Here is a 26030-nt window from a genome sequence, read left to right as displayed (position 1 = left end):
GGACACAAAGCAATCTTTATATATTCCTTCACATCTGTCCTGACAGGGTGAAGCTTTCCCTCCTGGTCAAATGGGAAGTTCCCTGGTTTCAGACTTGGATGTTGTCAGTCTCAGTGAGAGAAGAGCACGGCAGTGCTTTGGCTGCCTCTGTGCCACAGGACGTGGCGTATAGTCCGAGGCCAAATAACAGGAAAGGCCAGCTGGGTCTGACTCCAGGGCTGCAGCTGTAGCATTTCGACTGGTCCCCTCTCTCCTTCGTCTCTCATCCTCTTTACCCCCGGACAGCCTCGCCCTGCACCACCACACTGCACACTTCCTGAGATTGTTCTCAGCCTGGATTTATGAGATCTGCTTAAGGAAATGTGCAACACAAGGATTTCTGTGTATGTGTGTCTGTCTGAGGGCGTATGAGTGACTTAAAGTTATAGTTCAACATTTGGGAAATTTGCTTGTTTCAACTCCAGGTTGGTCCAGGAAACATAAAACCTGGTAATGAATGTGATGAGTTGGTTTGAAATAGTAACATAAAATAATGAACTGATTAATTGAAACTTGCAAAAACACTACCTTTCTGACATAAGCCTGGGAAGCCAGGGTTAGATGAGAAGATCGAAACTACTCTTGTCTGTCACTTAAATATACGTTTTCAGCCAGCAGCCGCTTGGTTTAATGTATAAGACTCCAGTCTTTCTGCTAAGCTAAGCTAATTCTCTGCTGTCTTCACATGTAGCATATACATATGAATTATCAATCTTCTCATCTAACTCTCAGCAAGAAAGTGAATATGTGTAATTCCCAAGATGTTGAACTATTTCTTTAAAGCACATTCAGTGCATGTATAAAGAGTAGTTTTGTGAGTTTAAAAGTTCAAAAAGCGGTGTGTGTGTGTGTGTGTGTGTGTGTGTGTGTGTGTGTGTGTGTGTGTGTGTGTGTGTGTGTGTGTGTGTGTGTGGGCCACACAAGTGTCTTGACTTGTCACGTTTTTTTCTTCTCAACAGGATGCAGTGGAAGAAAACGAACAAAGGAAAAAACAGGAGGATGCAATGAGAGAAAAGTTACTTGCTCAGGAGGCTAAACAGCAGGACCCCAAGGTACAGTCTAAGCACATGCAATTGAGCTGAATGAAACCAAATCAGATCTCCACACAGTGCTAAATAAATCTTTGTGGCATGTTAAAACAGCAGATTGAACAGTACAAATATCTTCTCCGCTGGTTCAGGTCCAGGCCCAAAAGAAGAGGCAGCAGCAGGAGGAGCTGATCGCAGAGCTGCGCAAGCGGCAAGCCAAAGACCACCGGCCCATGTACGAGGGCAAGGATGGCACTATTGAGGACATCATCACAGGTGGGCCAGACAGCACCCCAAAAAGACCCCATGTGGGTGCCAGCAGCCCTGGTCGTCCAAGGTGGAGGATGACTGTGGTCATTCACTGCTCAGCTCCTTTAAAGTGCACCTTGTGCTACGTAGTCCAGACACCACCACATCTGGAGCACAGCACATAGCAGCCTCTAGTTATTATTCCATGACTTGCTGTCTAGTTAGACATGTACTACACTAAAGCTGTTGAGCCTGTTGAGGCAGTTTGATTCCAGGTGTACATTACATTTAGTATACAGGATCTTTATGTACAGAATCCTTTTTTAACACTGTGTAGATTCTTTTGTGTGATTATAGCATTTGTCAAAGTATTATGATGGAGGTTTTTGTTTGTAGAAAAATAAGGTAGTGAAAAATAGTGGTTGGGGATTATGCAAGTCTCTCTTGAATCTACTAATATGAGGTGCCAAAGTCAGACATTTTAATGACAGAAAAATCAGTATCTCCAGCCTCAGGATAGCAAATAAGTTAACTAATGTTTGTGTCACGTTGATTAATCAGTGCGTCAAATGTAAATAATATAAATGTTGCATTCATGTCATTTTAAGTAATGTTAATAATTTAACTATCAGAGCTGTTAACAGCTTATTATGCAATTGAGGTCTTACCAAGATATGCGCAGTGCATCCTAATCTGATAACGCATTACTTCTAGTCCCCTTATTTAACAACATTTAAGCAGTATACAAACAGTTATGGTTTATAACACACCATAATGTAGTTGTATGTAGATATAAGGACATTTTAACTGTTAATGTATAGTATTTGTCAGCAATTATAACTTCTATGAAGACATATTTTGTCATTTTATACAGCTGTTTTTAGTATCATTTTGTTTATACAGCAGCATGGATTTCTATCTGCTCACAACTACATTTTACTGAGTTATTAACCAGTTATCAAATGTTGTGTGCTGTATACTGCTTAAAAAATGCAAAATAGGGGGATAGCGCAGGATTATCACAGTCTTCTGAAAGAAATTTGAAGGTGGTCTCCCCGCCCCCTCCTACCTCCCCGAAGGGCAGTGTCTCAGGTGTGACATGTTTTCTCTCCCTCACCCTCCTCCCCCAGTACTGAAGAGCGTGCCCTTCACAGCCCGCACTGCTAAACGTGGCTCACGGTTCTTCTGTGAAGCCAACATCTGTGACGACGCCAACTGCTAGCCCTCCCCCCCCCTAATGGCAAGGTTGTCCAGGTGTCTCTCGTACGCTTCCTGACCCAACTGTGCATGCAGCATGATCCCCATCTCCCACTCAACCCCAACCTCACCACTGCAACCACTGTGAACTAACTTGGGCTGTCATTTGGTTGTTTGTGTTCTACTTCAGAGGACTCCTATCAGGCGTATGGTGATAGGAGTCAGCCAAACCTCTTTGCCTGATGCAGATCTCCATGGGGGAAAAAAAGTTGCACAGCGTGTCAGCATATTTTTGTTTGTGTAGAAATATGTTGAAATACTGAGAGTACAATTAGCAATGACTGTGATTACATTCTTGAGTGCAATGCATGTCACAAGGCTGTGCATTATTATGGCATATTTATTTCATGAAGCTGAATTTAACAATCATACAGAAAAGAGGTTTGGCTAGTTGACTGGTTTTATCAACGATGCCTTGTTCCATGAAACTAACTTGTTTGGTGTTGGTTTCCGGCTAACATATGACTCTTCTTTCCTCAACCACCACTGTTCATTCTACCCCCTCCAGCTGAAAAGAAGATTAATGACAGTATTTCCCACTCCTAAGAGAGGGTAAGGAAGGTAGCCTGGCTGAAACCTGGCCCGCTTGGCCCTCCGGCTCCTGTGTGCTGCTATAGTGATGTCAGCTGCTTCGGCTAGTGCTTTGGATGCATAAAAAGGCTTCACAGCACTGAGATTTGCTTTAAAACACTATAGTTAGTAAACAAGATTATTGAAGATGAATTAAGAAGCGGGTTACAGTAATACAATATCAATTGCCCCAACAACAGCCATTAAAACATGAATTCAATTCTTAGATTCTCCACCAGGTCTTTGCCTCAAACAAGAAGTCTTTGTGATAGTTTAAGAACATCATTGGTTAGTCTAAATTACTTTTATGATCATTATCATCCTCATCATCCTCACCCCCTCCTATTATGTGTTGCATGTTGTCCAGTGTTTATTTACATCTCACCTGTCAACAACGTCCGCCATGTTTTGTCTATGCTAACTGTCATTTGCGCTGTGCTGAACAGCTATTTGGTCAACAGGCTCTAGAAAAACACACACACACACACACACACACACACACACACACACACACACACACAGAGTCAGATTAACACTGTCTATATTCAAATTAATTTTACAGAGCTGAAAGGTTTTCTGTTACTTTTGACACAGCAAGCTTTATTTGTTCTCAACAATTGAAAGAGCTTGTTGACCATTGTACTGTAACTACTTTTACTGCTGCATTATTAGTTTTACAAAGTTACCATAACTGCATTCCCAAAGCCTTGAATTTCACTGTTTTGTGTATCACTTCTACAAGTTAAAATGCAAGGTTATGGGAATGTCATTCAGTCTGTATTGTTTATGTACTTATTTGCTAATGTTATATTTCTAATACACAGTAAACAAAGTTTACCTGCATACGTTTTGCAGAGTTTTTACAACTGTTTGAATGAAATATACAAATACTCAGTTGCCAGTTTATTAGGTATGCATAGCTTAAACTAATGCAACAGTCGAGCAGTAACTCATGAGGTTTATAATGTTCAGTTTGATAATGTTGGAGGATGTTTGTGGCACTGTTGAACTGTATTGCATGAGTGTTGTTTCTGTTTAGTCTACCCTCATTCATATAAATGGGGGGAGAGCAATATAATAGAAACAAGTCACTTGATTACGTATAGCTGATAAACTTGCAACTGAGTGTATGTCCTCTACATTTATGGCTTAAACACACTCTTAGCACTGCAAAAGTAAAGGAAATAGTAGTAGCAAGTTTGCAGATTGACCTCTGGGTCCTCTAACCTGTGTGCCCCCCGTCTCTCACCCCTCTCTCCATGCCTACTCACAGATCTCCGAAACCAGCCTTTCCTGCGAGCTGACGCGTTGATCCGGAGCGGTTGGAAGAGACCCTAAACCACTTATTGGTCACTTATACTCCTCTCCCCACTATAACCTCCCTCCCTGTGTCCCGATGGTCTATCTCAACCCTGAGGCTGCAGATCACAAAGACTGAAAGGAGGGACAGGACAGAGCCCTTGTTATAGCTGGGTAATTTATTTATTTATGGAAGCCCTTTACAGCCACTTTGAGTGAGCAGGCATCATTACAGAAGCACAATGGGTTACTCCTGTCTCACTGCAAATGCAAGACTTTCCCTGCTCTGTTACCAAGCAGACCAGTTGGAGAACGACTACAAAACAGGGGAGGTGAGTTGAGGACTGGTGGACCACAAAAGCAGGAAGAACTTTGCTTTCACTAACAAGCGCCTGCTAGCATGTGGCTCTAATTCCCCAAGACCGTTATTTTCCTCAGATTATGCAGTCGTAGCAGGACTTAGACTGGGGGGAAGATGCCTTTTCTGCTGCTGGGATTTTTGCCTTGAAGAGACTTTCAAAACCTTACTCCAAATAACAGAGAAGCTTTGATATTATCATGAGACATTTGGGGACTGTTTCCTAACTTTAAGCCAAGTCAACACATTCAATCAACACTTAATATTGATAATTAAGATTTCAGTCGCATGTATCTGGGAGGAAAGACCATTGATTCTTTTGGACTGCAAGCCAAATCAAAATTTCTCCAATGTCCCTTTTGCTTAAAAAGTGCCTTGCGTGTGAACAGTGTTATTTCTCATGAGTCAGCCATAATTTGTTTGTTTTACATCTTTCATTTGTAAACAGTTGTATTTTTTATTACATTGTTCTATAACATCAGTCTTATAATACTGACAATATGCAGAGGTTGACATTTTAAGCTTTAAAGTCTTTCAACTAGAAGGCCAGGGGAATGATTCTAAGATTACGCTTTTTATTTACATCTCTAGTACATCAGTGTCTTTAAGCTCATGATTGACATTTCTTTGTGCCTTGTCCAAGTAGTTATTAAAAACTGAATGTTATATGCTTTGACAACACTTCCCGCACACTTTAAGTGACATTTGGGAAGCGACAAATGAATGAAGAAGATTCCACATGGACTGCTGCATAAGGGCCCAGATTATGTTAACCTGCTAAAGAAGTGATGGAACAAAGGACGTTCTCATTCCTGAGGTTCCTTCCTTATGTTTTAAACTTTTTTTTGTCTTCTCTGTATTAATAGAAATTACGTGTTTCCTCCTAACAGCTATTGGAACTCACATGACATTGGCATAAAAGCTTTACACTACTTAATTTGGCTCAACATTGTATGAGACACTATTTTTTCCATGGACATTAATATTAATGTACATTTAAATCAAGAAATTTACTTTTTAGAAGAAATTATCCATGATATTGTCCATTAACTGGAAGATGACACTTCCTGTTTAATAAATACGATGAATTATGCTAGTATGAAAACAAAGACTGATCTTTCTTTGATGAAGCAAACTTTAAAACAAGGGATTACTACACGTTTTATTTCTTCTTCTTTTTTAAATTTGTTCACATCTGATGTATTCCTGCCTGAACTAAGTGATTGCTTTCCCTCTCATCTCTCCAAATGACAGACAGAGCAACTGTACATTTCTACTATAAAAATCCATTTAATTTTGTATATCAAAAAGAAATAGAATCATAACAAAACAATCAGAACCACAAATATCCATGTGGGTTTTTGCCAACAAAAGAAATTCTCCAACTGAAAAATGATTGTTCTAATTTACATGGTCAAGTAATCTAACAGAGCATGATGTAAAAAAAAAAAAAGAAGTGATGAATACTGTTAACAAGTGAGGGGAAAAGCCAGAATTTCCCTCTAGGATGGGTGTGTGAGAGCACCATGCAGAGTGAAATGGCAAGTTATGGCTAATAAGCTCAGTTAAAAGCAGCGTGGTGAGCAGTGAGAGCAGTGAGACACACAGAGAGAGCAACAGTTTGACTGACACAGATGGTTAGTGTTAGCAGCAAGGCAAAGAAATTAACAAAGGAATGAATGCTTATTCAGAAGCTCATCAGTCCCCTTCCTGGGAATGCACTTAACAATGAACATTAACCTAAATTACACGTCCATGTAATTACATACAATCAATAAAAGAAAATAAGACAAAAAAATACCTTGATCTCGCACAGAAGTACGTACCATCAAACTTTCTCCCCGGACTTTTCTGAAAGGACATTTACAATCAAAAGACAAAGAACTAAAGCCAAATGCGACGATTCTCAGCTAAATATTCGCCGCAAATTGTTTTTGAGTGATGACCGGAAAATTCAAAGAAGCTTGCCATCACTCCTAAATCCAACTTTCTAGAACGGTTTCAGAGCAAAATCCGACTCCTGTCCAGAGTGTCCTGCAGTAGGCTAAACCAAGGCCACAGATATCATCCATCCCAGACTTTTCATCCCGGAATGTGGACTTTGTTACAATCATCTTCATCCAGCACACTCGCACATTGCCATTGACTCATTCATTGCTGACTCAACGTATGTCAATAATACAATGACTTAAAAAAAACTGTTAAAAAGTACAGACTGCTATTTGTTACTGATGTTTGTATTCCTGGGTATATTTTCAAGACACTTGTTGTTAATAGGTTTATATATATATGCAAATATATATAACTTTAGTTCTGTGCAAGGAGGTAAAAGACAATCACTTGAATGTAGTTCTTTGAGACAACAGAACAGATGCAGAGTCCTCCATGTGTACTCTGCCACCCTCAGTCTCCCTTTAGACCTACAGCAGCAAACATACACATCATGTGGAAGACTGAGCTGAACCAGCATCCAGGAAGCATTCGTAGTGAGCACTGACATTTCTCCTCTCTTTTATGAACAACAAAGACTTGGCAACGTTTTCTAGGATGGAACAATATATTTTTTTTCCTCCCCTCTATAATTCATACAAAAATAAAAAATAAAAATTGTTCCACTGCCATTTGTATCCCTGTATCTTTTACATTTGCACAGAGGTAGTGGCTATATGCGTGAGAAGGGAGGGAGAATTGTGAGGTGAGCAAAATTTAAAAGAAGAACTGAATAACTGTCTATAAAATGGTTCCTTTTTGTCACCAGAGGATTTTTTTTTCGTCAAAGAACAAAATATAATACTGCAATCACTTAAAAAAGTAGTCCTTCATTTTTTACATTTTATACAGTGTTCTTGCTTTTTTTGTTGCTTTTCTTTTCAGTTGGTAAAGGCATAAGATGAGAGCTCAGCACTGGTTTGGGCCGGGCAAAGTTGGCAGAGTTCAATTCATGCCAAGCTCTACGCCAGCGGGTCACTCATGTCCTCGTCGCCCTGGGAGAGAAGCTCTTTCTTTTCATCTGTGCTGGCCAGAGAGTTGCGGCTGTTGTGGGCACCCATGTACAGGGTGGCATACACCGGGTTGGTAAAGTTGGTGGGCTGCAGAGCAAAGAAAATTACATGGTGACTCAAAGGACACAAGACAGGCAGAGATTATTTACATGTGAAAGCAGCATTCACTGTATTTTGTGCTTAAAAAGGTCATTCAAATAACAAAAAAAGTATTTGCCATTTTACCCAAATAACCACCACACATTTTTGCTCTAACCACTAGAAGCCTTGTGGATAGCTTTACTTTGTTATTTGACTTGATATGTCCTATGGTGTTTATTATGTTGTATAGTATGTGTGTCTGCTCTGGTTCTTTGTTTCATTAAGTCCATCCAATTAATTGCTCCTGATCAATCAGTGGCACTTAACAAGTCTTCAAAAGACCCTTCCTCCACCTCTCTCTCCCGTACTCAGCCAGCAGACTCAGCCAGAGCAGAGCCTCCCTACAACACTTTGTTTTTATTTACTTACTTAGCTTAATAAACTTCAATTGGTTCACTTAACTTTTTTCTATTTTATTACCTCTACCTCCAGGGGTAGTAACAGGTCTTACTAGCACCAGGTTTGAAACATTTGAGTCCAATATTTCTGATACCACCCCAAGACAAACAGGGGTCAAAGCAGTGTGTCTGTCCAAAACATTGTCCTGGTTACTCTGGATAATTAAAAGCCCTCTCTCAGAACAGTTTACATTGGAACTACTTTTTACCAAAAATGAAATTCCACATGCAGAAATGTTCTAATTTGGTAACATATTACTCAAACTATCTACATGGCTATTTACCACTAAGAGGAATAAGTGGGAAGATATGTTTTCTGTGAACTGACCATTTATATAAGGGTGCTTTTAGCGGTTACCTTGTCTGGGTCCAAAGCAAAGTCCGAATCCAGGAGCTCCCCAGCATCATCATCAGGATCTCCTTCATAGATCTTATAAGCAGGGTTCCCGATCTCAACATTCATGGCTCCATTTGTCATTCGGTGGTGCTGGAAGCCCTTTGCACTGCAGAGAGACAAAGATAAACAAACGTATTATCTTCTAAGAAATTAAAATTAAATATTTTTGGGGATAAACCTTAAATTAAACAATCACATTGGCTTGAAAAGTATCAAACCAAGTACTGACTCAGCAACAGCAACATACCATTCACAAAACCACAACAACATATATTAAAGGTTGTCAAATGAGCTTTTGACAAAAGGTCATTTGATCAAACCCAGGGAATATACTGCAGCATGTGAATGCTGTAATTTCACATTGCAAATATTCAGCTGTTTGCAAGCACGTACATATTTTTCATAGATGAACAATTATATTTTACTATGCAAGCACATATTGTAAGCCTAACATTTACACACGTAAACAAGGGATGGTATGGATACGCAAGAAGGACGAAACAGTTCAATTGCTTATATATCACCAGCAAAGCTACTTCAGATAAGAGTCAATACACCACTGTGTTGCTGGGTGGGATACCCCGTGGGTGGCAAACAGGAAATGGCAGGCAGGGACATGATTTTTACAATGAAAAAACAAAGTGGACAAATGGATTGACAAACAGCATGGCCAATCTGACTGGATACTAGGGAAGGGAGGGGACAGGATCTGTGGGTCAACAAATGGATTATGTAACCCTAAAAGTTACCGCGAGCACTGAGAACGAGATTTGCCCGGCCATAGAGACCTGGGAGACAGGAAATAGATGGTTATCAAAAGGTAAGATAGTATGTAAGGGAACAGATGAAAAATGGGAGTTTGAATCTAAAGTCTCTGAAACAAGGACTCACCCGCGCATTCTCCGCTTGTACCACAAGATGGCACCAACCACCAGCAGTGCCAGTAACAGCAGCAGAAGTACTGGGATGACGACGGAGGCAGTACCTGCGAGTGAGCAAATAATGTGAAATAGGACCAAAGAACATGTATTACTAACAACACTCTCTGACTGATGTGACTTACTTCCACTGGAAGCAGAAGAATCCAAAGAAGCTGCTGTAATTTCACATCTGTATCCCCTCCATTCTACAGGACACCTGGATACACAATAAGAGAGTTAGAGAGAGAGAGAGAGAGAGAGAGAGAGAGAGAGAGAGAGAGAGAGTGAGTGGTGTGTTGTGTGTGTGTGTGTGTGTGTGTGTGTGTGTGTGTGTGTGTGTGTGTGTGTATTTCTGGTTTTGAGGCTAAATGATTTACCAAGATGTCTTCCACTTTTCCTAAAACATTTATCCAAACTAATAAATAATTTCTACAAATTATAATCTTGAATGTTTAAATAATTCATTTACAATTGATTTACATACAGAATATCCATGTGCAAATAATAATTGTTGAAACCTGTGTAGGCGAGTTGAAAGTGTGAGGATTTTGTGTCATATCTTACTTGCACTGAGGAAGCAGGGTACGAGTGTCAACTGAACATTGTCCATTTGAGCAGTAGTTCAAACAGGAATAGCAGCTGGGTTGGATCTGACCGTTGGGACAGCTACACAGACACACAGACACACAGACATACATAATTAAGTTGCTCAATAATATCCCCTCAGAGTCCTGATATAGCAGGATTAATGCCCATGGTTTCAGAATGATCAAACATGGGTGCTATAAATCAACGTAACCTGTAAGATTATAAAGATTATATTAATGAATATTTACAAAACTAAGTTCAATTTCTTTTGTGTAGAGTCCACATTATCCACAGTCCACCTACCTGCAGGAAACCTCGCCTGAGGATGCTGTCAAACACTTGCCCGTTCCGCAGAACAGACATTTGTCTAGCTCACACTGGCGTCCGATGTACTGAGTGGTGCACAGACAGAGTTTGGTGCCGTTGGAGGTTTGTAAGCAGGTTCCACCGTTGTGACAGAACCCCTCACAATTAGCTGAGGACAGAAGTGAAGACGTGCAAAGAACTGTCATAGATGCAGATGTTGGTTCATAGGACTCTGGGAGTATTGGGGCTTTTTTCTTCCCCGGTACAATAACAAATCATTTATTTAAACAATTCATTTTTATTTTTTTATTTTTTTATTTTATTTACAGATTTTGTCAGTTAACAATGTAGCAATATCTGACAATGCTGCAACTTACTGTACTGGCAATGGTCTCCCCGGTACTCTGGTGGACAGCTGCACGTTGGCTGGTTGCCCACGTTGACCGAGCAGTTGCCTCCGTTCAGGCAGTAGTCCTGACAAGTGTAGCGGTTACAGTTGGGCCCTGTGAACCCCTTTGGGCATCTGCAGGTTGGGGCACCTGGGACACAGGTCAGATATGAATAAAGAGATCAAAAGAATTTGAGACAAATATTATACATAATACAGTATTTATAATACAACTACAATTTTGGCCAATTTTACTTTACGGTTACTAGAAATGTACACTGATTTTAAACATGATGAAATAAATGCAGAACTAGCATAGAACAAAAGTTGGTGATTTTTGGAAATCCTCTGCTTATGTCCTCTTTGCTGCAGCATTTGGACATGGAATTACCGCTACTAATAAATACTCCAGAGAACTTTCACAGACATGGAAAAGATAGGTTGAAATTGAACTAACAATTTTCAGAAAAAAATAAAACATTTTTGCTCAGCTGCCATCATTGGCATAAATTACTTACTAGAAAATAATTATCATTTCACATCAAATTTGCCGTAACATGTTTATTTCACTTGATAATTTGCTAGTTAGAGACATTTTCCCACAAGGAGAAGTGCGTATTTATTACACTCCAAACAGAATGTGGTATTCCCACTCACGCTGTGACAAAATCAGTACAAAGGGAATTTACCTTTTTGAATTCTACAGAAATATACACAACTGAGACATACTGATACATATGTTTTATGAAAAGGAAAGAAACTTAATATTAAGTAAGTTACTTTTTGCTAAACTGCTAAATGAGGAAAAGACATCATGCTTGGTGCGCTGCATCTGCAGACTTAAAGAATGGTGGCTGGGTTGGGCTCCGTCTCTCCTGCCATGCACTTACCTGTGTGAGAAGCACTGCATTTTCCTCCGTTCTTGCAGTAGTCCCTACACTGGTTAATCTCACATCTCTCTCCGGTGTAGCTGGGCTGGCAGCGACACTTGGCTATCTGGCGGGCGTTGAGGAAGCAGCTGCCACCGTTCTGACACGGAATATCGCAGGGCCCTGAGGGGGGAGCTGTGGAGGAGGTGGAGGTTGCAATTCCATCATGAACCAACATTTTGTATGCAGCATCTTAATGTAAATCCTCCAAGATGAAAACCACGCAGGAGTCTTAAAGTAGGGTTTTTGCTCTACTGCTGAGATAACTGTAAGTGTACATCGATGTGCTGTATCTGCGGACTTACAGAATGGTGGCTGGGTGGGGCTCTGTCTCTCCACGCATGTGCCGTTGTCGGCCACATAATTGTTGGGGCAGGTACATACAGGTCCACTGGGGCTGAGCAGACACAGCCATTCACACTTCTTCCTGTCACATGGATTAGTCACTGATGCAGAGAGACAAAAGACATCCAATAAGAAAAACGGCATGACATATATAAAACCCAGTTGTATTAATTTATATAATTTCAAATTATATGCATCTTATGATTTTCAGGATGTAAATAACAGTATACTATGTGTAGAACAGCAAGACACAGTATGTTTGACACTCACTCTCTGGCTGCTTGTAACGGTGGTAAAGAACAATGTCAGTAGCATGGTTGATGCCTGTGGTGAGATTCTCCATGGGGCCTTTGCCAAACTTGTTCACCCGGAAGACAAAGTTATTGATATAGGTGACCCCATATATGTAGTCTTCAAAGACATCTATGCTAAATGGATGTAGCAGGTCTGGGAATGAGAGGGAAACAAAGAGAAATGGGTTAAAGAGAGAAACGTCAGCAGGGAACGTTTTATTGTCAGATTTCTTTCATGTCTCCCAGTTTTGTTTTTGAGTGTAGATACTACTCAACTGTTTTTGATGCCAGAGACTGAAATGACAGGATCAGAGCCATCCAGACGGACACTGCCAATCACTGAGAGTTTAGCATCTGCCCAGTAAAGACGCTCGTTGAAGTAGTCCACAGCCAGACCTGTAGAGATAGAATGGAAGAGCCTTGAAGAAAAAGACATGACAACCTATATAGAATAAAAGTCTGTCATTCTGGTTGTCAGCTCCCAAGAATAAAAGCCATCTAACTTTGAATGTGGAGCAGGAAGTTGCTTAGAAAGAACATGCATGTCGAGATTAAGATAAATCATATAGTGCTAATGAAATACTGACCGGTGGGCCACTGAATGTTCTCATGAACTAGAGTTTGTCTCAGAGTGCCGTCCATGGCAGCCGTCTCAATTTTAGGGTGATTCCCCCAGTCTGCCCAGTACATGGTACTGTAGGGAAACACAGAATTGGAACACGCAAAAACAAAAGAAATCATTTATTGGATTGGATTGTAGCCCTTAAGCCAACATCAGAGAGCTCAACACTCTCTCTTACCCTCTCTGAGGATCCACTACGATGGCGTAAGGTTCGTCTATCATGCCAGAAACGAGGGTCTTGCAATGCTGGCCTGACATTTGAGCCACTTCAATTACATCTCTACCAGAGTCTGTCCAGTACAGATTACCAGCCACCCAGTCCACTGCTATCCCACGAGGCATCTTCAGCTCTTTGATCTGGATACGAGCAGAGAGGTGGTCATAGCATGTGTTTGTAAAAGTATGATGAAGAGTTTGTGTGTCTGTACACATTTAACCAGCATTACCTGCAGGTTTGTGATCCTGCCCTCATTCGAGGAGGATGATGATGTGGACGATCCTGGAAGTTCATAGGAGGAGATGCGGCCCGTGTGCCAGTTGGTCCAGAAGATGCGGTTGGTCTTGATGTGTAGGTCCATTGCATCAATACGCACACTGGCATCGCCCTGGAAAGTCTGCTCATAGCGCCAGTTGGGCATGCCGGGGTCCAGGCTGCGGATTTCATTGTCGTCGGCTATATAGAGAATCTGTCGACTGCTGTTCATGCCTGGAAGGAGCAGAGGAAAAAAATCACAAGGATTGCCTTTGAACTATAAGCAGCATATAAAGCAGATTCAGTTCTGGTCCTTACTGTCAGCCTTGCAGGTGTCATTGATCCTGGTGAAGTACTTATGGCAGCTGCATTTGTAGGAGCCTTTAGTGTTGTTGCAGACGTGCGAACACACTCCGAACTGCAGACACTCATTCTTATCTGAGAAAAAAGGGAGCCAGAGGAAAATATTAAATAGAAAAATATCACAGCCCAGCTCATCTCCAAAGTGTTTAAATATTTGAAGCGAGTTATCATTTGTCAGGTGCAGTGTTTTGTGCATATGCACCTCTACAGGTTTGGTGTCCAGTCTTCTGGAAGCCTGGTTTGCAGGAGCAGAAGGAGTCTGTTCTGTTGGTGACACAGTGGGCCTCGTCTCCATCACCACACTGAGTCCTGTTACTCCTGCAGTCATTTAGTTTGGTGTCTAAACACAAACATAAGTAATAAACGTGAGTGGATTCTAAAATCTAAGGGATTCTGCTAATGCTTAACATATGAAACATCAGATCTGTGTAAAGCTATAATACAGAAATCAGTTTTGACATGAGCCACCTGTCTTGCAGTTGATTTCATCAGAGCCGTAGTCCTCACAGTCGTTAAAGAAGTTACAGCGCAAAGTGGAGCTGATGCATCTTCCATTGGCACACATGAACTCGTCCTTCTCACATGTGGGAACAGTTGGAGGGACCTCTGTAGACACATGACACATGACACACAAACGTCAGCAATCTCCTTAGAGTTGAGAAAGGAGGGGATTTCACAGGGACTTAAATGACTCCACAACTTACTGCAGTTCAGTTCATCTGAGTTGTCGCTGCAGTGATTGACACCATCACACCTCTTTGCCACTTGCAGACATACACGGTCGTTTTGGCAGCGGAAAGCTCTGGTGGGAGGACACTGGAATTTCCCTAAAAGCCGAACAGAGAAAGGATAGGTCAGGACAAAATATGAAGACAGACATTCAACACGTGTGTGATTTACAAGCCTGCACTCACGGCACTCTTCGGGTGTCTCGTCAGAGTTGTCCCCACAATCGTCCTCCCCATCACATTTCCAGGCGAGGGGTTTACACAAAGTGTTGTTACACTGGAACTCATCCAGAGGGCAGTGACGCCCAGCTGAGAAGAACAGAAATAAATGATTACTACTGCAAGGCAGACAAAACACAAACAAACACTTGTAATAGTACAAATTAATACAATTCAAAATAACATTTACAAACTCAAACGTACACTTACCAGCGCTGCCACAACTCTCCTCATCGCTGCCGTCCATACAGTCCGGGTCGGCGTCACACCGCCAGCGGATGGGGATACAATGTCCGTTTTTACACTGGAACTGGTCATTGTCACACTTCAGATCACAGCCATTCTGAAGAAATATCACAACAAGCAGGATCAGCTTTTATACTTACAGAAATACTGAACACATATAATTCAACCATCTTTGCAGATAAATACAATATATAATTTAAAAGAAACCCAAGTATAAGGTTTCTGCACCTCATCAGATCCATCAGCACAGTCATGGTCTCCATCGCACTTCCACCTCCCGGCAATACAGCGGCCGTTTGTGCAGGCAAACTCACTTTCTGAACATTGTCGAGGCACTACAGAAGAGGCAAAAAGAAGGTCAGTGACATAACGCAAGGTTAAATAAGGTTGCTATCTTAGCCTTCAGCACAAAACACAGGATAAGGGTTGAAACAACCAGACTGTAGATGCTGCAGGAGGTGATGTGAGAGAATGAAAGGAGCTCAATTAGTCTCAATGTAAAAGTTTCTTATGGCATTTTAGTCCTTTATTTTATGACAAATTGAACCTGCAGCCTATATGGCGCAGATTGGGCTGCAGTACATAGGGCACATGCTCTACCAGGTGAGTTACCCAGGTGCCCCACTGTTATGTTAATTTTAATGTATTTTCAACATACCTGATTTAATTAGAGTTATTTGTTTGTTTCCATATGTAATATTTGTGGTAGTAATCAAAGACAGCATTAAAGACTAAATTGAAGTCTTAAGCAGTAGCATCATGTGGCAAAGGGGGAAAAGAACAGCAACGTTCCAAAAGGAATCTCTTTAGAGCTCAGCTTGCAAACTCTCTCAGGTGGGTGGTGATCACATGGACAGGAGCATGAAAGTGGAGACACATTAGAGAGGTGACATATGAATGTGGAGTCACTTACCTCTGGCTCATGCCAACAGGTCAGTATGAAATGAAACAAATGACAGATGAAGTGAGATGCATCAGAATGACAGAGACCAGTGGATAAGGCATGACTGTAAGTGACACTGGACCAGGTGAGATAACAGATGCTGACAGTTGTCGTCTCCGAGCTAAAAAGTGACACCTACTGCACTTGTCTTCATCTGAGTTGTCCCCACAGTCGTTGTCGTAGTCACACTGCCAGCGGCCCGGTACACAGCGGTTGTTCTTACATCTGAACTGGTACGGCTCACATGTCCTCTCAGCTGTACAAATCATTGAAAATGTTACAGTCAATAACATAAAAAGAAAAAGAAATAAGTCCAATTTGGAAACATCAGTGACACAAATGCCTCTGGCAGTGGCATCTGTCTAATTTTAGTCTATATTGATGCCTTTTCATTTCTGGGATTGTTCGGATGCTGCCGGATATTCCGGCAGATGTCCCTAATTTCGGCCGGATGTGCCTCACCTTCCGAACAAGTTCCTTCCCGAGGCTATTTTGCAGAGGCACCATTGTTCCATCCGGCGCCTAGCACTGCCCAAGACGATTGTAATTGGTTTAAAGAAATGGCAATAAACCAGAGCATGTTTTTCTCCCATCCCGGAATGCTGTGTGTACTCGCCAGACCCTCCTATATCCAATATTCTTACCACACTCCTCTTTTGGTTCATCTGATGCATCGCCACAGTCGTCCTCGCCATCACACTTCCAGCGAGCAGGGATGCAGCGTCCGGAGTCTTTGCATCGGAACTCGTCCACACCACAAGTCATCTGGGCTGGAGAGGGAAACATTTTGGGGCCGTTACATCTGAGAGCTCATTAGGATGACTCAAAATAAACAAAATGCTAAATAAAATGGGAGTCTTACTGCAGTTGGCAGGCTCATCAGATCCGTCCACACAGTCATTATCGCGGTCGCACACCCAGACACGAGGTATGCAGCGTTTGGTGATGGCACACTGGAACTGGGTGGGTGCGCATGTGACCTCAGCTGTTGGAGGGAATAAGATTTATAGTTATTGTGGGAAATTATTATTGTATATATATATATTTATCTCTCAAATGCAACTGAAAAAGAAAAAAGCTTCTACTCACGACAGTCTTTCTCATCCTCTCCTTCTCCACAGTTGTCCTGGCCGTTACAGCGGAAGATGCCTGGGATGCAGCGGCTTGGGTGGGAACATTTAAACTGGCTGGGCAGGCAAACGTGAATATCTGCGGTGCAGTTAAACAGGCAGGCGACCGGAGAAACAAGCAACAGATATGAGCAACTAAGTGGTGATGGTAGACAAGGCAGGATACAGGGAATTAAATGTGTAAGATAATTATTTGAGGATGAAATTAATAATTGTATACAATACCGCAGTTTGCCTCGTCTGAGTTGTCCTGGCAGTCGTTGTCTCCATCACAGATGTAGGCAGGGTTGGTGCAGATGCCAGTGCCACACTGAAACTGCCCCGGTCTGCATTTGAACTCAGCTGTCATGACAAAAGGAGTTATTGTTTCTCAGCATCACATTGAAAAGTTCCACTACAATAATGTTTAACACTTTAGCTCCTCCCTGCAGGATGGTCCCTTTTATGCTTATGAGTTCAGATCAAAACAAATCACACCCACGTTACAGGGAGGTGACACCTCACATCTCCTAATTATCTTTCTCAAACACTTACGGCAGTCTGCTGGCTCATCCGACCGGTCTCCGCAATCATCCTCTGTGTCACATTTCCACCAGAAAGGAATGCACTTGTCGTTCTTGCACACAAACTACAGCAGGAAGAGGGAAATTATAGGTGATGATAGGGCATAACACTAGAGCTTCTCAGCTAGCTACTGTATCATTGGGCCGCCAGCCAGCTGTCAATAGACAATCAACAGGCATAAGGAGTTCATCAAAAAAGACACAGCAAGACATTGAGATACAAAAATTCACTAATCAACTGTAGTCATTTAGCGATATTTACACTGATGATGATGTTTATATTGCCTCCTTACCTGGCTGGCTGTACAGTTGGACATGCAAGTGCGTTGATCATTGGCCAGGTAGAAGTTGGTGGGACAGGCACACTTGTAGCCTCCTCCAGGAGAGAGGAGGCAGAGGTTACTGCAGCCACCATTGTTTGTCTGGCACGGGTGGTTGAGCACTGGGAGGAAGGAAAGAGGGGAAATGTTTTAACCTCTGACTGAACCACTGTTTTTCAGTCCAAGACTGAGGTTATATGATAGCTTGATTAAAGTAGGGAACCATAACACCGCCAAATGTATTTCTTGGAGTAGATGTCACATTATTTTGCAACAAAGGTAGGTAAAATCAGTTTGAAATTTAATTTTGGTATTGAAATAAATATGATTAAAAAAACTGTTTCATTGTTTCCCCTGTTGCCTTAACTTAACCTTAACTTACATGTAATCATGTGTACAAGGTCAGATGTAGTACATGTTATTTTCTGTCAAATTCCCAAACCTTTACACATCCATTGCTACACACTTCTTACTACAGTGTCTCTCTTACCCTCGGGCTGGCGGTAGGGATGGTAAATATGGATGTCCATGGGCCGATGCAGGGTGCTGATCAGGGTGGTCTTGTTGGTACCCAGAGACTTATGAGCTCTGTTGATGGACTTTGTTTCCCAGTCAGTCCAATAGATGTGCTCCTCAAACAGAGTCATGGCAAAGATGTGGGGGATGTCTTGGCTGAGAACTGAACAAACAGACAAACATTAAATCACATTGTTCATTAGTTGTTAGGTACAGGAAATCTGTCATACGGTGTCCAACTGTTGTCCTAATAAATGATTTTCTATAACTAATCAGTGCAGTTCTGTGACCAAAAAACAATTTTTTACCTAATTTGTAAATATTTTTAGCTTAAAAAAATGCTCTTTAATTGTATACATTCTGCCTTCCCAAACGAAAGGAACTTGAGGTGTACATAAAAAGTGGAGACGTGTGCAGACAACCACAGTTAGGCTATTGTCTAATCAAATTAATATGAGAAAAAGGTAAATACCTGAATTTTCCCATTCATAATGCATGTCTCAATTTCCCATGGTATTCTAGAAATGACCAATGACGGGATTCTGGTAATCAAACATTATTTATTCTTGCTGTTGTATCCCATATACAAACTGTCTGACAATCTTGACCCGTTAATGTAAAACTGAGGCAGGGTGGGGTGCACAGCTTCAGCGGCTCCACTCTGTGTGTAATATAATGGTTTCTATGCCTCGTTAGGCTTTATACTCTATTTGCACCTTTTCTGCTCCCACTTTCTTGTCATTTTATTGTTAGTTCTTAGTATTTGAGGCTGGTGCATTATGGAAACACACCATTAGTTTCTGTTATGCAATCCTAGTACATCACAAACGCAAGAATCGGCACATGCAACAAGACACATGGCACAAGTTCAAAACACTGTCATTAGATGACTGTGGTTTCAGTATTGATTATAACAAGTAAGATGCTTTAAGCAACTAAAATATTGATAACATATCATGTGACGTGGGAAGTTTTACAACAATAGGTTGAACTGTGATATTAGTTGGATTAGCTTGAAGCTCCCTTTGGTCATTCTTTATCAGAATTCAAACAAGTCAAGTCTTGTTCTGCAAACACACACAAGGCCATACTGGTGTGTGTGTGTGTGTGTGTGTGTGTGTGTGTGTGTGTGTGTGTGTGTGTGTGTCAAAGGATAGGTGAATAACTCGCTGGACAAACTACTGATGGACTAACACCACAAGTTAATACAAGACAGATACCTTTCATGAATTGTAATTTTGTATAAATAGTAGTTTTCCCTGGAACAAGCTTCCAACAGCGCAGTTTAGCTGTTGGAACATTGTGTTGGATGAAACCCTCAGCATGCTCAAAACATGTCGGGCACTCCCAGTACAACGCTCTGTACAATATATGTACATTCTTAATCCAAGGGAGGATAGAATGATATAGCCATCTATATGTGTTGAGCAGAGCTTAGCAAGTGAACTGCAGACACTGTGCTACACAATTCTTTTGCACGCCTGGTTGGCTGACAATATCAACTATTGTAGAGAGTGTGCTAAACAACTATTCAGACGTCATACATGCAAGAGGCCTCACTGGTCAGAACAAAAAAGGACTTCTGTCCCCTGGGCCTGTGCTGCATGACATCTGACCTGCGTGCTTATTCTTGGTGACTCCCAAACTATTTGACAAGAGGAAATTCATTCAGACAGTTGACCAGCCCATTAGCCTGTCACCCAACAAAATATAGCCACAGCAAAGCCTAATCGGCTGAATATTAATTTTCTGCACTTCCCTGCACTTCCTTGTTTCACTACCAGGGGGGTTTCATAAATCCTCCTGTTCTTGTTAAGTAGACCAGATAAAAAACACTTAAAAGCAGTTCCTCACCAGCTTTATTTAAAAGATCAATAAATTCAAAGATGCAACAATATGGCACTCATCAGCTTCTTGCCTACATAACTTCTCATTTAAATGTTACTTTCTACTTACTAAAAACACGTAATCACACATACTAATAATAACTAATAATAATTAACTAACTGATAAAACTTCTTCTATATTTCTACAGACCAATATTTAGACCAATGCATGCAACTGGAGTCCCACAGAGTCAAAAATCAGTTGGGAAAGTGTGACCCGGTCAAGTTGGTCTAAGCACTAAGAAAAAGATATCCATGTCAGAGTGTGAACTGGTCTGTTACCTGTGTGTCTGTTGGTGCCATCCAGGCTGGCAAACTCAATGTAGTCCTCTCTGGCATCGGCCCAGTATATACGGTCATTGATGAAGTCAAGCGTTAGTCCATTGGGCCATGTAATCTTATCCTCCACGATGACACTCCTGTTGGTGCCATCCATCCCAATTCTTCCAATATGAGGGTTATCACCCCAGTCAGACCAATACAGGTATCTAACCAGCAAGTGATAAAGACAGTTACAGTATAATTAGTCTAAATGAAATTTCCCATAACCAGAGTGTGAAACCTATATAAGGTGTGCTTCTCACCCATAGCGAACATCCACAGCCACAGCACGAGGTTCCCTCAGGCCATTGTTGACCAACACAGTCCGGTAGGCCCCATTGAGTTTTGACACCTCGATAGTGTCCCGGCCTTTGTCACACCAGTACAAGTTCCCGCCAACCCAATCCACTGCCAAGCCATCTGGGTTACTCAAGGAAGTCCGGTGCAAAACCTGCCATGTCAGTCAGTCACAGGGTTAGACAATAATAAAGTTTCTGGTCAGAGACTTCCATAAAAAGGAGCAACTATAATGCTTAATGTGTTGGCTGGCTAAATGGTTTTATTTGTTTTTTTTTTACTGACCTCTATGTTGCTGCCGTTCATATGCATGCGTCGGATCATGCTTCCCTGAGTGGTCACATCTGTCCAGTAGATCATTTGTTCTGCATAGTGAAAGTCCAGTGCCACTGCATTATTCAGACCCTAAAACAGAAGTTGAACAGTATTAACAGGTGAATCAAGTTCTAACAATAAGAACCTTACCTTGTTGTGTTTCAGTAGGTCAAACTGGCCTTTAGGTGGATGAAAAACTAAAACTAACTAAAATTAACAATTGTTGAATTGTTGTTAGTTATTGTAAGAACTGAAACATTGTATTCTGTATTTGCATATCTATTTACTTTGTAATAGTATGATTTTGTGTAATAAGGGGCAGAACCAAATAAGCTATTTGCTTCCGGCTGCTCCTTGTAATGCTCTTAATTTCTGATTGGTTGTGTTTTATCTATGGTTTAAAAATGTTGTTTTGTTGTGCAACAATACTGATTGTTCGACATAAATAAATAAATGAAATGAAACTGAGAACTGAGGGTTTCACCTGTTTAATAAGAGTGTAGTTGGACCCATCCAGATTGAGTTTTCTCAGGTAGTACCGGTTAGCAAAGATCAAGTAGGGCTCCTCTTCTATACACAAATACCAGACAGAAAACATTTGCGTCAGTATGGAATTGTCTTCAAGCAACCAGCAAAATGCAAAACCCACACAAGCGTGGCGCCTTACCTGATGTAGACTTGCAGATGGTGGGGTCATTGGGGCTGAGTTCAAAGCCATCCACGCAGAGACAGTGGAAGCTGCCGTGTGTGTTAATGCAGCGCTGAGAACAGGGGTAGGTGGTTGTGCACTCGTCTATATCCACACATGTCTTCCCGTCCCGCTTAAGCTGGAAACCAGGATGACACCTGCACTGAAGGGGCCAAGAGCATGGTAGATATGTTAAAATCGCTGTGCCTGCAGGTTCTTGTACTTCTCATATTTAGTCTGGACCAATTACAAGGGCTTGCGACAAAACCTCTGTCAGTAAACCTGATATGTGCTTTTTCCTTTCATCGAAAGCCAAATTGTTGCTCAATTCCTATGTAGTGTTACTAATCTCTCAACGCTGTCATGAAATCCAGTTGCTGCAGTCAGATAGACTGTATGAATAGGTACAAATTTCATTCGCAAAATACTCTTACAACAGAGAGCACGGGTAAAAAATAAGCTGATTTTCAAAAAAGTGGCATGAACATCATTTTACCACAAGGCACTGCAAAAAACATTTATTCATTACGAGTAAAAATCAGCTTAAACTGTCACTTCTCATAAGCACATATGTGTTTTAAAAGAACTACAACTCACACTCTCAAATTCTATTCTTTCTTTCTTAAGCCAGTATGTGCACAAAGGAAATCTCACACAATCGCACGCACGCACGCACGCACTCAAATCTGTGATGAACTTATACTGACACCACCACCACCACAAAAGTGAATCCTTTGGGTAAACAATTCATTCCTTATCATTTTCAAATAAAGTTCTGACCCCAGTCTCCACACCACAGACAGGAGAGTTCGCACAGAGTTCAAGCTGTTCTAAGTCTAGCCTCTAACTTTTGACCAAAGAAAGCTGAAACATGTTTTTGTCTTACATAACCGCATGCCTGAAGTGATGGTTCCCAACCTTTCCACTACAGGTAACTAACTCACCATTAATAGCCTACACCCCATTTGTCTGTGAAGTAACTGTGTACCTACAGTATAAGACACATCATTTCTTGGCCAATTAAAGTCAATCGGGGAAAATTCGGGAGGGGAGAGAAACATTCAAACTAAACCAATTAGAAGGCTTACCTTGAAGCCAATCTTGAGGTCATCACAGAGCTGCGAGCAGCCACTCAGCTTACTGTTGAGACACTCGTTGATGAAGCAGTTGAGTTCGTCAGAGCCATCTCCGCAGTCATCATTGCGATCACACAGCAGAGTCTCATTCAGACACTTCCCATTACGGCACATGAAGGCTGACTCATTACACGTTCTCTCTGAAATCATTGAAAAGTGTCATGTTACATTACTGTATATATATATATATATATATAAAATGATGTTGGTAAAGAAATATAAGTTATTAAGAGAAGAATGCAGATTATAATCCTGACCCGAGTCAGTGCAGCGAGGGTTCTTGGGAGCTTCATCAGAAGCATCCTGACAGTCAAACTCTCCGTCACACTCCCATTTCTTCTGGTTGAGGCAGCGGCCGTTGGCACAGCGGAACTCATCTGGACCGCATGTTGGGTATTCTACACCAGAACGAGAGTATGTTTATCATTAGCCTCAACCCAAGATTGTACAAATATATATACATAAAAATCATGAACAACATTCTCTCACAACCTATTTTGTGGTCAAACTTTTCTATCTTTCTGCTCAGTCCTTCTGCATTTCTCTCTCAGCATTACACTCACCACATTCTGGGGATTCATCTGAGCCATCGGAGCAGTCAATGTCATGATCACACACAAAGTGCTTGGGGATACACTGCCTGTTCTGGCACATGAACTCATTCTCATCACAAGTGCTGTTGGTGTACACTGGAAGTAGAAAAAACACACTATTGTTAATGGACATGGAACTGTGTTGGAAGAGTTTCTGTTTGGTGTTTTTTTCTTCCATTTTTCCATGTTTATGTAACTGTCCTACTCACTACAGCCAGCCTTGACACTCTCATCAGCTCCATCAGGACAGTCTTTGTCTCCATCGCACTTCCAGCGTTGAGGCACACACATGTGGGAGCCGGGACACTGGAAAGCCTCAGGACTGCAGGTCTTGGATTCTGTGACGACATTATGGGAAAGTTACATGATGATAATATCAGGAAATATTATGCATACAGTCAAATGCCTCCACTGCACGTGGGAGAAAACACTTTTAAATTAGTGGAGTAAGTAATGTGTCACTTACTGCATTTCTGGTCCTCATCAGATCCATCACCACAGTCATCAGAGCCATCACACACCCAGTGGCTGGAAATGCAGCGGTGGTTTCCACATTCAAACTGGGAGGATGTACAAAATTTGTCTGCAAAAGGAGGGAAAGAGAGCTCAGTATTTTAGAAAAAAAAAAAATGTTTTCTCACTCTCACCGCAAGATTTCTATGTGCAATGGGAAGCCTTTTATTGTCTGTAAAGCGACCTTGAGTGCTCAGAAAGGCGCTGTTAAATAAAATGTATTATTATTATTACTACTAAAGATAAACTGTCTGTTTTTTCTGGTATGATTTGTGTTTTCAGGAAAAAAAATGGTACTTAAGGACAACTTTGTAGACTGACCACAGTGCGTCTCATCAGCTCCGTTCTCACAGTCATTCTCCTTATCACAGGTCCAGCTCATAGGAATGCAGCGACCACTGGGACAAGCAAAGAAGTTGACTGGACATTTAAGCTTCCTTTTATCTGCAAGACAACAAGAAAACATAATGTAAAATCTCTGACAATTCAAGAGAAGCCAAACATATTTTAGAGTGGAACAAAACACACAACCTGGACAGTTTCTCTCATCTGAAAAGTCTCCACAGTCATTGTTGCCGTCACACACCCATGAGGACAGATAACACAGAGTAGTTTTCTCACAGCTCTGGAAGGACACTCCTTTCACTCCCAAGCGAAAGAAACGGGAACAATCGGTGGTTTCTGATAAAAATGGGAAAATGCCAATTTAAAATAAATCTTGACCAATACATTAAGTTAATTTCCCTCATGTAATCTCTTTTGTTTTAAAGCTCAGCTTTCCCCTTTAACAATGTTTTCTAAATCATTATTGTAGATTACTTACGGCAGTTCATTTCATCACTAGCATCCTCACAGTTGACCACCTGGTCACAGCGACTGAAGTTGGAGATGCAACTTCCATCTTTGCACTGGTACTCTCCTATTTTGCACAGTGTCACTGCAGAACGCACACAAGTTTTTGTTTTTTGTTTCACAAATGGGGAGCAAGAGGAAAAAGGAATCAGTGTTGCGTGGGCAAAATCTGATACCAGGCCAACATGGTTTCTCTTTGTGCATCTATCAAAAGCTTAGCTAATGATTTTTCAATAAGTTGCAGCTATAAAATGGGCATAAGTAGCTTACTGTTACAGGGCAGTTCATCTGAGTGGTCACCACAGTCATCCGTGCCATCACACCAGAATTGGTGGCCGATACAGCGGCCATTCATACAGCGCCTGTAGCCTTTCTTGCAAATTCGATTGGCTGTGGAGGAACAGTAGTGGATTAGAGTTTGCTAAAGAGTAGAGTCCTTTTTTTGCACATTTAAAATACTGTCTAATCTAGCGATTCACTATTTTAAAAATTAAATGGATTAGCACTCCTACATATTCTGTATCAAACATACTAAATTAATAAAAATATTTGACCACAAAGTAAAGAAAAAAAACCACACTAAATTTACCTCCACTCCTGTACTTAGCTCAAAATTGAAAATTATTTTCCTGGTAGTCACTTTCTCTTTGGCTATTCTATAGTCACATATTAGCACTCATTCTCATATAACCTAATGATCTAATAGCTAGGGTTCAAATCGCGAAGCGGTAGAACCCTTCTATGTTTGTTTGTTTTAGTTATTATTATTATTATTATTATTATTATTATTATTATTATTA

The 26030-nt window shown here is 41.2% G+C and overlaps 2 protein-coding genes across 7 annotated transcripts in view; one reads left to right on the top strand and one right to left on the bottom strand.

Annotated features, from left to right (window-relative positions):
• The window catches only part of fmnl3 (formin-like 3), a 33064-nt gene extending 26066 nt beyond the window's left edge, over positions 1–6998 (top strand). For 2 of the 5 annotated variants that reach the window (XM_032521662.1, XM_032521658.1), the window contains 4 exons: positions 999–1091; positions 1220–1343; positions 2447–2561; positions 4417–6998. In XM_032521662.1, coding sequence (XP_032377553.1) covers positions 999–1091; positions 1220–1343; positions 2447–2538 — 309 coding nt within the window. In that variant the 3' untranslated portion in view covers positions 2539–2561; positions 4417–6998. Of the gene's footprint in view, positions 1–998; positions 1092–1219; positions 1344–2446; positions 2571–3081; positions 3126–4416 lie in introns of all 5 variants that reach the window. The other 3 variants (XM_032521661.1, XM_032521659.1, XM_032521660.1) reach the window with 3 other exon arrangements.
• A 652-nt stretch (positions 6999–7650) lies between these two features.
• lrp1ab (low density lipoprotein receptor-related protein 1Ab) overlaps positions 7651–26030 on the bottom strand; it is an 87639-nt gene continuing 69259 nt past the window's right edge. Inside the window, exons 47-90 of one of the 2 annotated variants that reach the window (XM_032521656.1) lie at positions 25501–25620; positions 25202–25315; positions 24910–25059; positions 24700–24822; positions 24332–24448; positions 24075–24203; positions 23836–23961; positions 23530–23670; positions 23225–23412; positions 22116–22299; positions 21933–22018; positions 21419–21538; positions 21100–21287; positions 20798–21003; positions 18604–18792; positions 18087–18235; positions 17765–17858; positions 17456–17572; positions 17190–17309; positions 16963–17085; positions 16745–16870; positions 16240–16356; positions 15386–15492; positions 15122–15254; positions 14879–15001; positions 14669–14791; positions 14433–14570; positions 14167–14304; positions 13920–14039; positions 13576–13835; positions 13308–13486; positions 13095–13201; positions 12784–12903; positions 12485–12661; positions 12175–12315; positions 11831–12004; positions 10930–11091; positions 10550–10721; positions 10223–10324; positions 9802–9875; positions 9630–9723; positions 9488–9526; positions 8700–8844; positions 7651–7889 (exon numbers count right to left, since the gene is read on the bottom strand). In XM_032521656.1, coding sequence (XP_032377547.1) covers positions 7752–7889; positions 8700–8844; positions 9488–9526; positions 9630–9723; positions 9802–9875; positions 10223–10324; positions 10550–10721; positions 10930–11091; positions 11831–12004; positions 12175–12315; positions 12485–12661; positions 12784–12903; positions 13095–13201; positions 13308–13486; positions 13576–13835; positions 13920–14039; positions 14167–14304; positions 14433–14570; positions 14669–14791; positions 14879–15001; positions 15122–15254; positions 15386–15492; positions 16240–16356; positions 16745–16870; positions 16963–17085; positions 17190–17309; positions 17456–17572; positions 17765–17858; positions 18087–18235; positions 18604–18792; positions 20798–21003; positions 21100–21287; positions 21419–21538; positions 21933–22018; positions 22116–22299; positions 23225–23412; positions 23530–23670; positions 23836–23961; positions 24075–24203; positions 24332–24448; positions 24700–24822; positions 24910–25059; positions 25202–25315; positions 25501–25620 — 5993 coding nt within the window. In that variant the 3' untranslated portion in view covers positions 7651–7751. The remainder of the gene's footprint in view (positions 7890–8699; positions 8845–9487; positions 9527–9629; positions 9724–9801; positions 9876–10222; positions 10325–10549; positions 10722–10929; positions 11092–11830; positions 12005–12174; positions 12316–12484; positions 12662–12783; positions 12904–13094; positions 13202–13307; positions 13487–13575; positions 13836–13919; positions 14040–14166; positions 14305–14432; positions 14571–14668; positions 14792–14878; positions 15002–15121; positions 15255–15385; positions 15493–16239; positions 16357–16744; positions 16871–16962; positions 17086–17189; positions 17310–17455; positions 17573–17764; positions 17859–18086; positions 18236–18603; positions 18793–20797; positions 21004–21099; positions 21288–21418; positions 21539–21932; positions 22019–22115; positions 22300–23224; positions 23413–23529; positions 23671–23835; positions 23962–24074; positions 24204–24331; positions 24449–24699; positions 24823–24909; positions 25060–25201; positions 25316–25500; positions 25621–26030) is intronic. The other variant, XM_032521657.1, reaches the window with a different exon arrangement.

The sequence above is a fragment of the Etheostoma spectabile genome, chromosome 7 (assembly GCF_008692095.1).
Source record: "Etheostoma spectabile isolate EspeVRDwgs_2016 chromosome 7, UIUC_Espe_1.0, whole genome shotgun sequence".
Lineage (NCBI taxonomy): Eukaryota > Metazoa > Chordata > Actinopteri > Perciformes > Percidae > Etheostoma > Etheostoma spectabile.
Note: the sequence above shows the minus strand (reverse complement) of the source record. Positions and strands in the feature narration are given on the sequence as shown.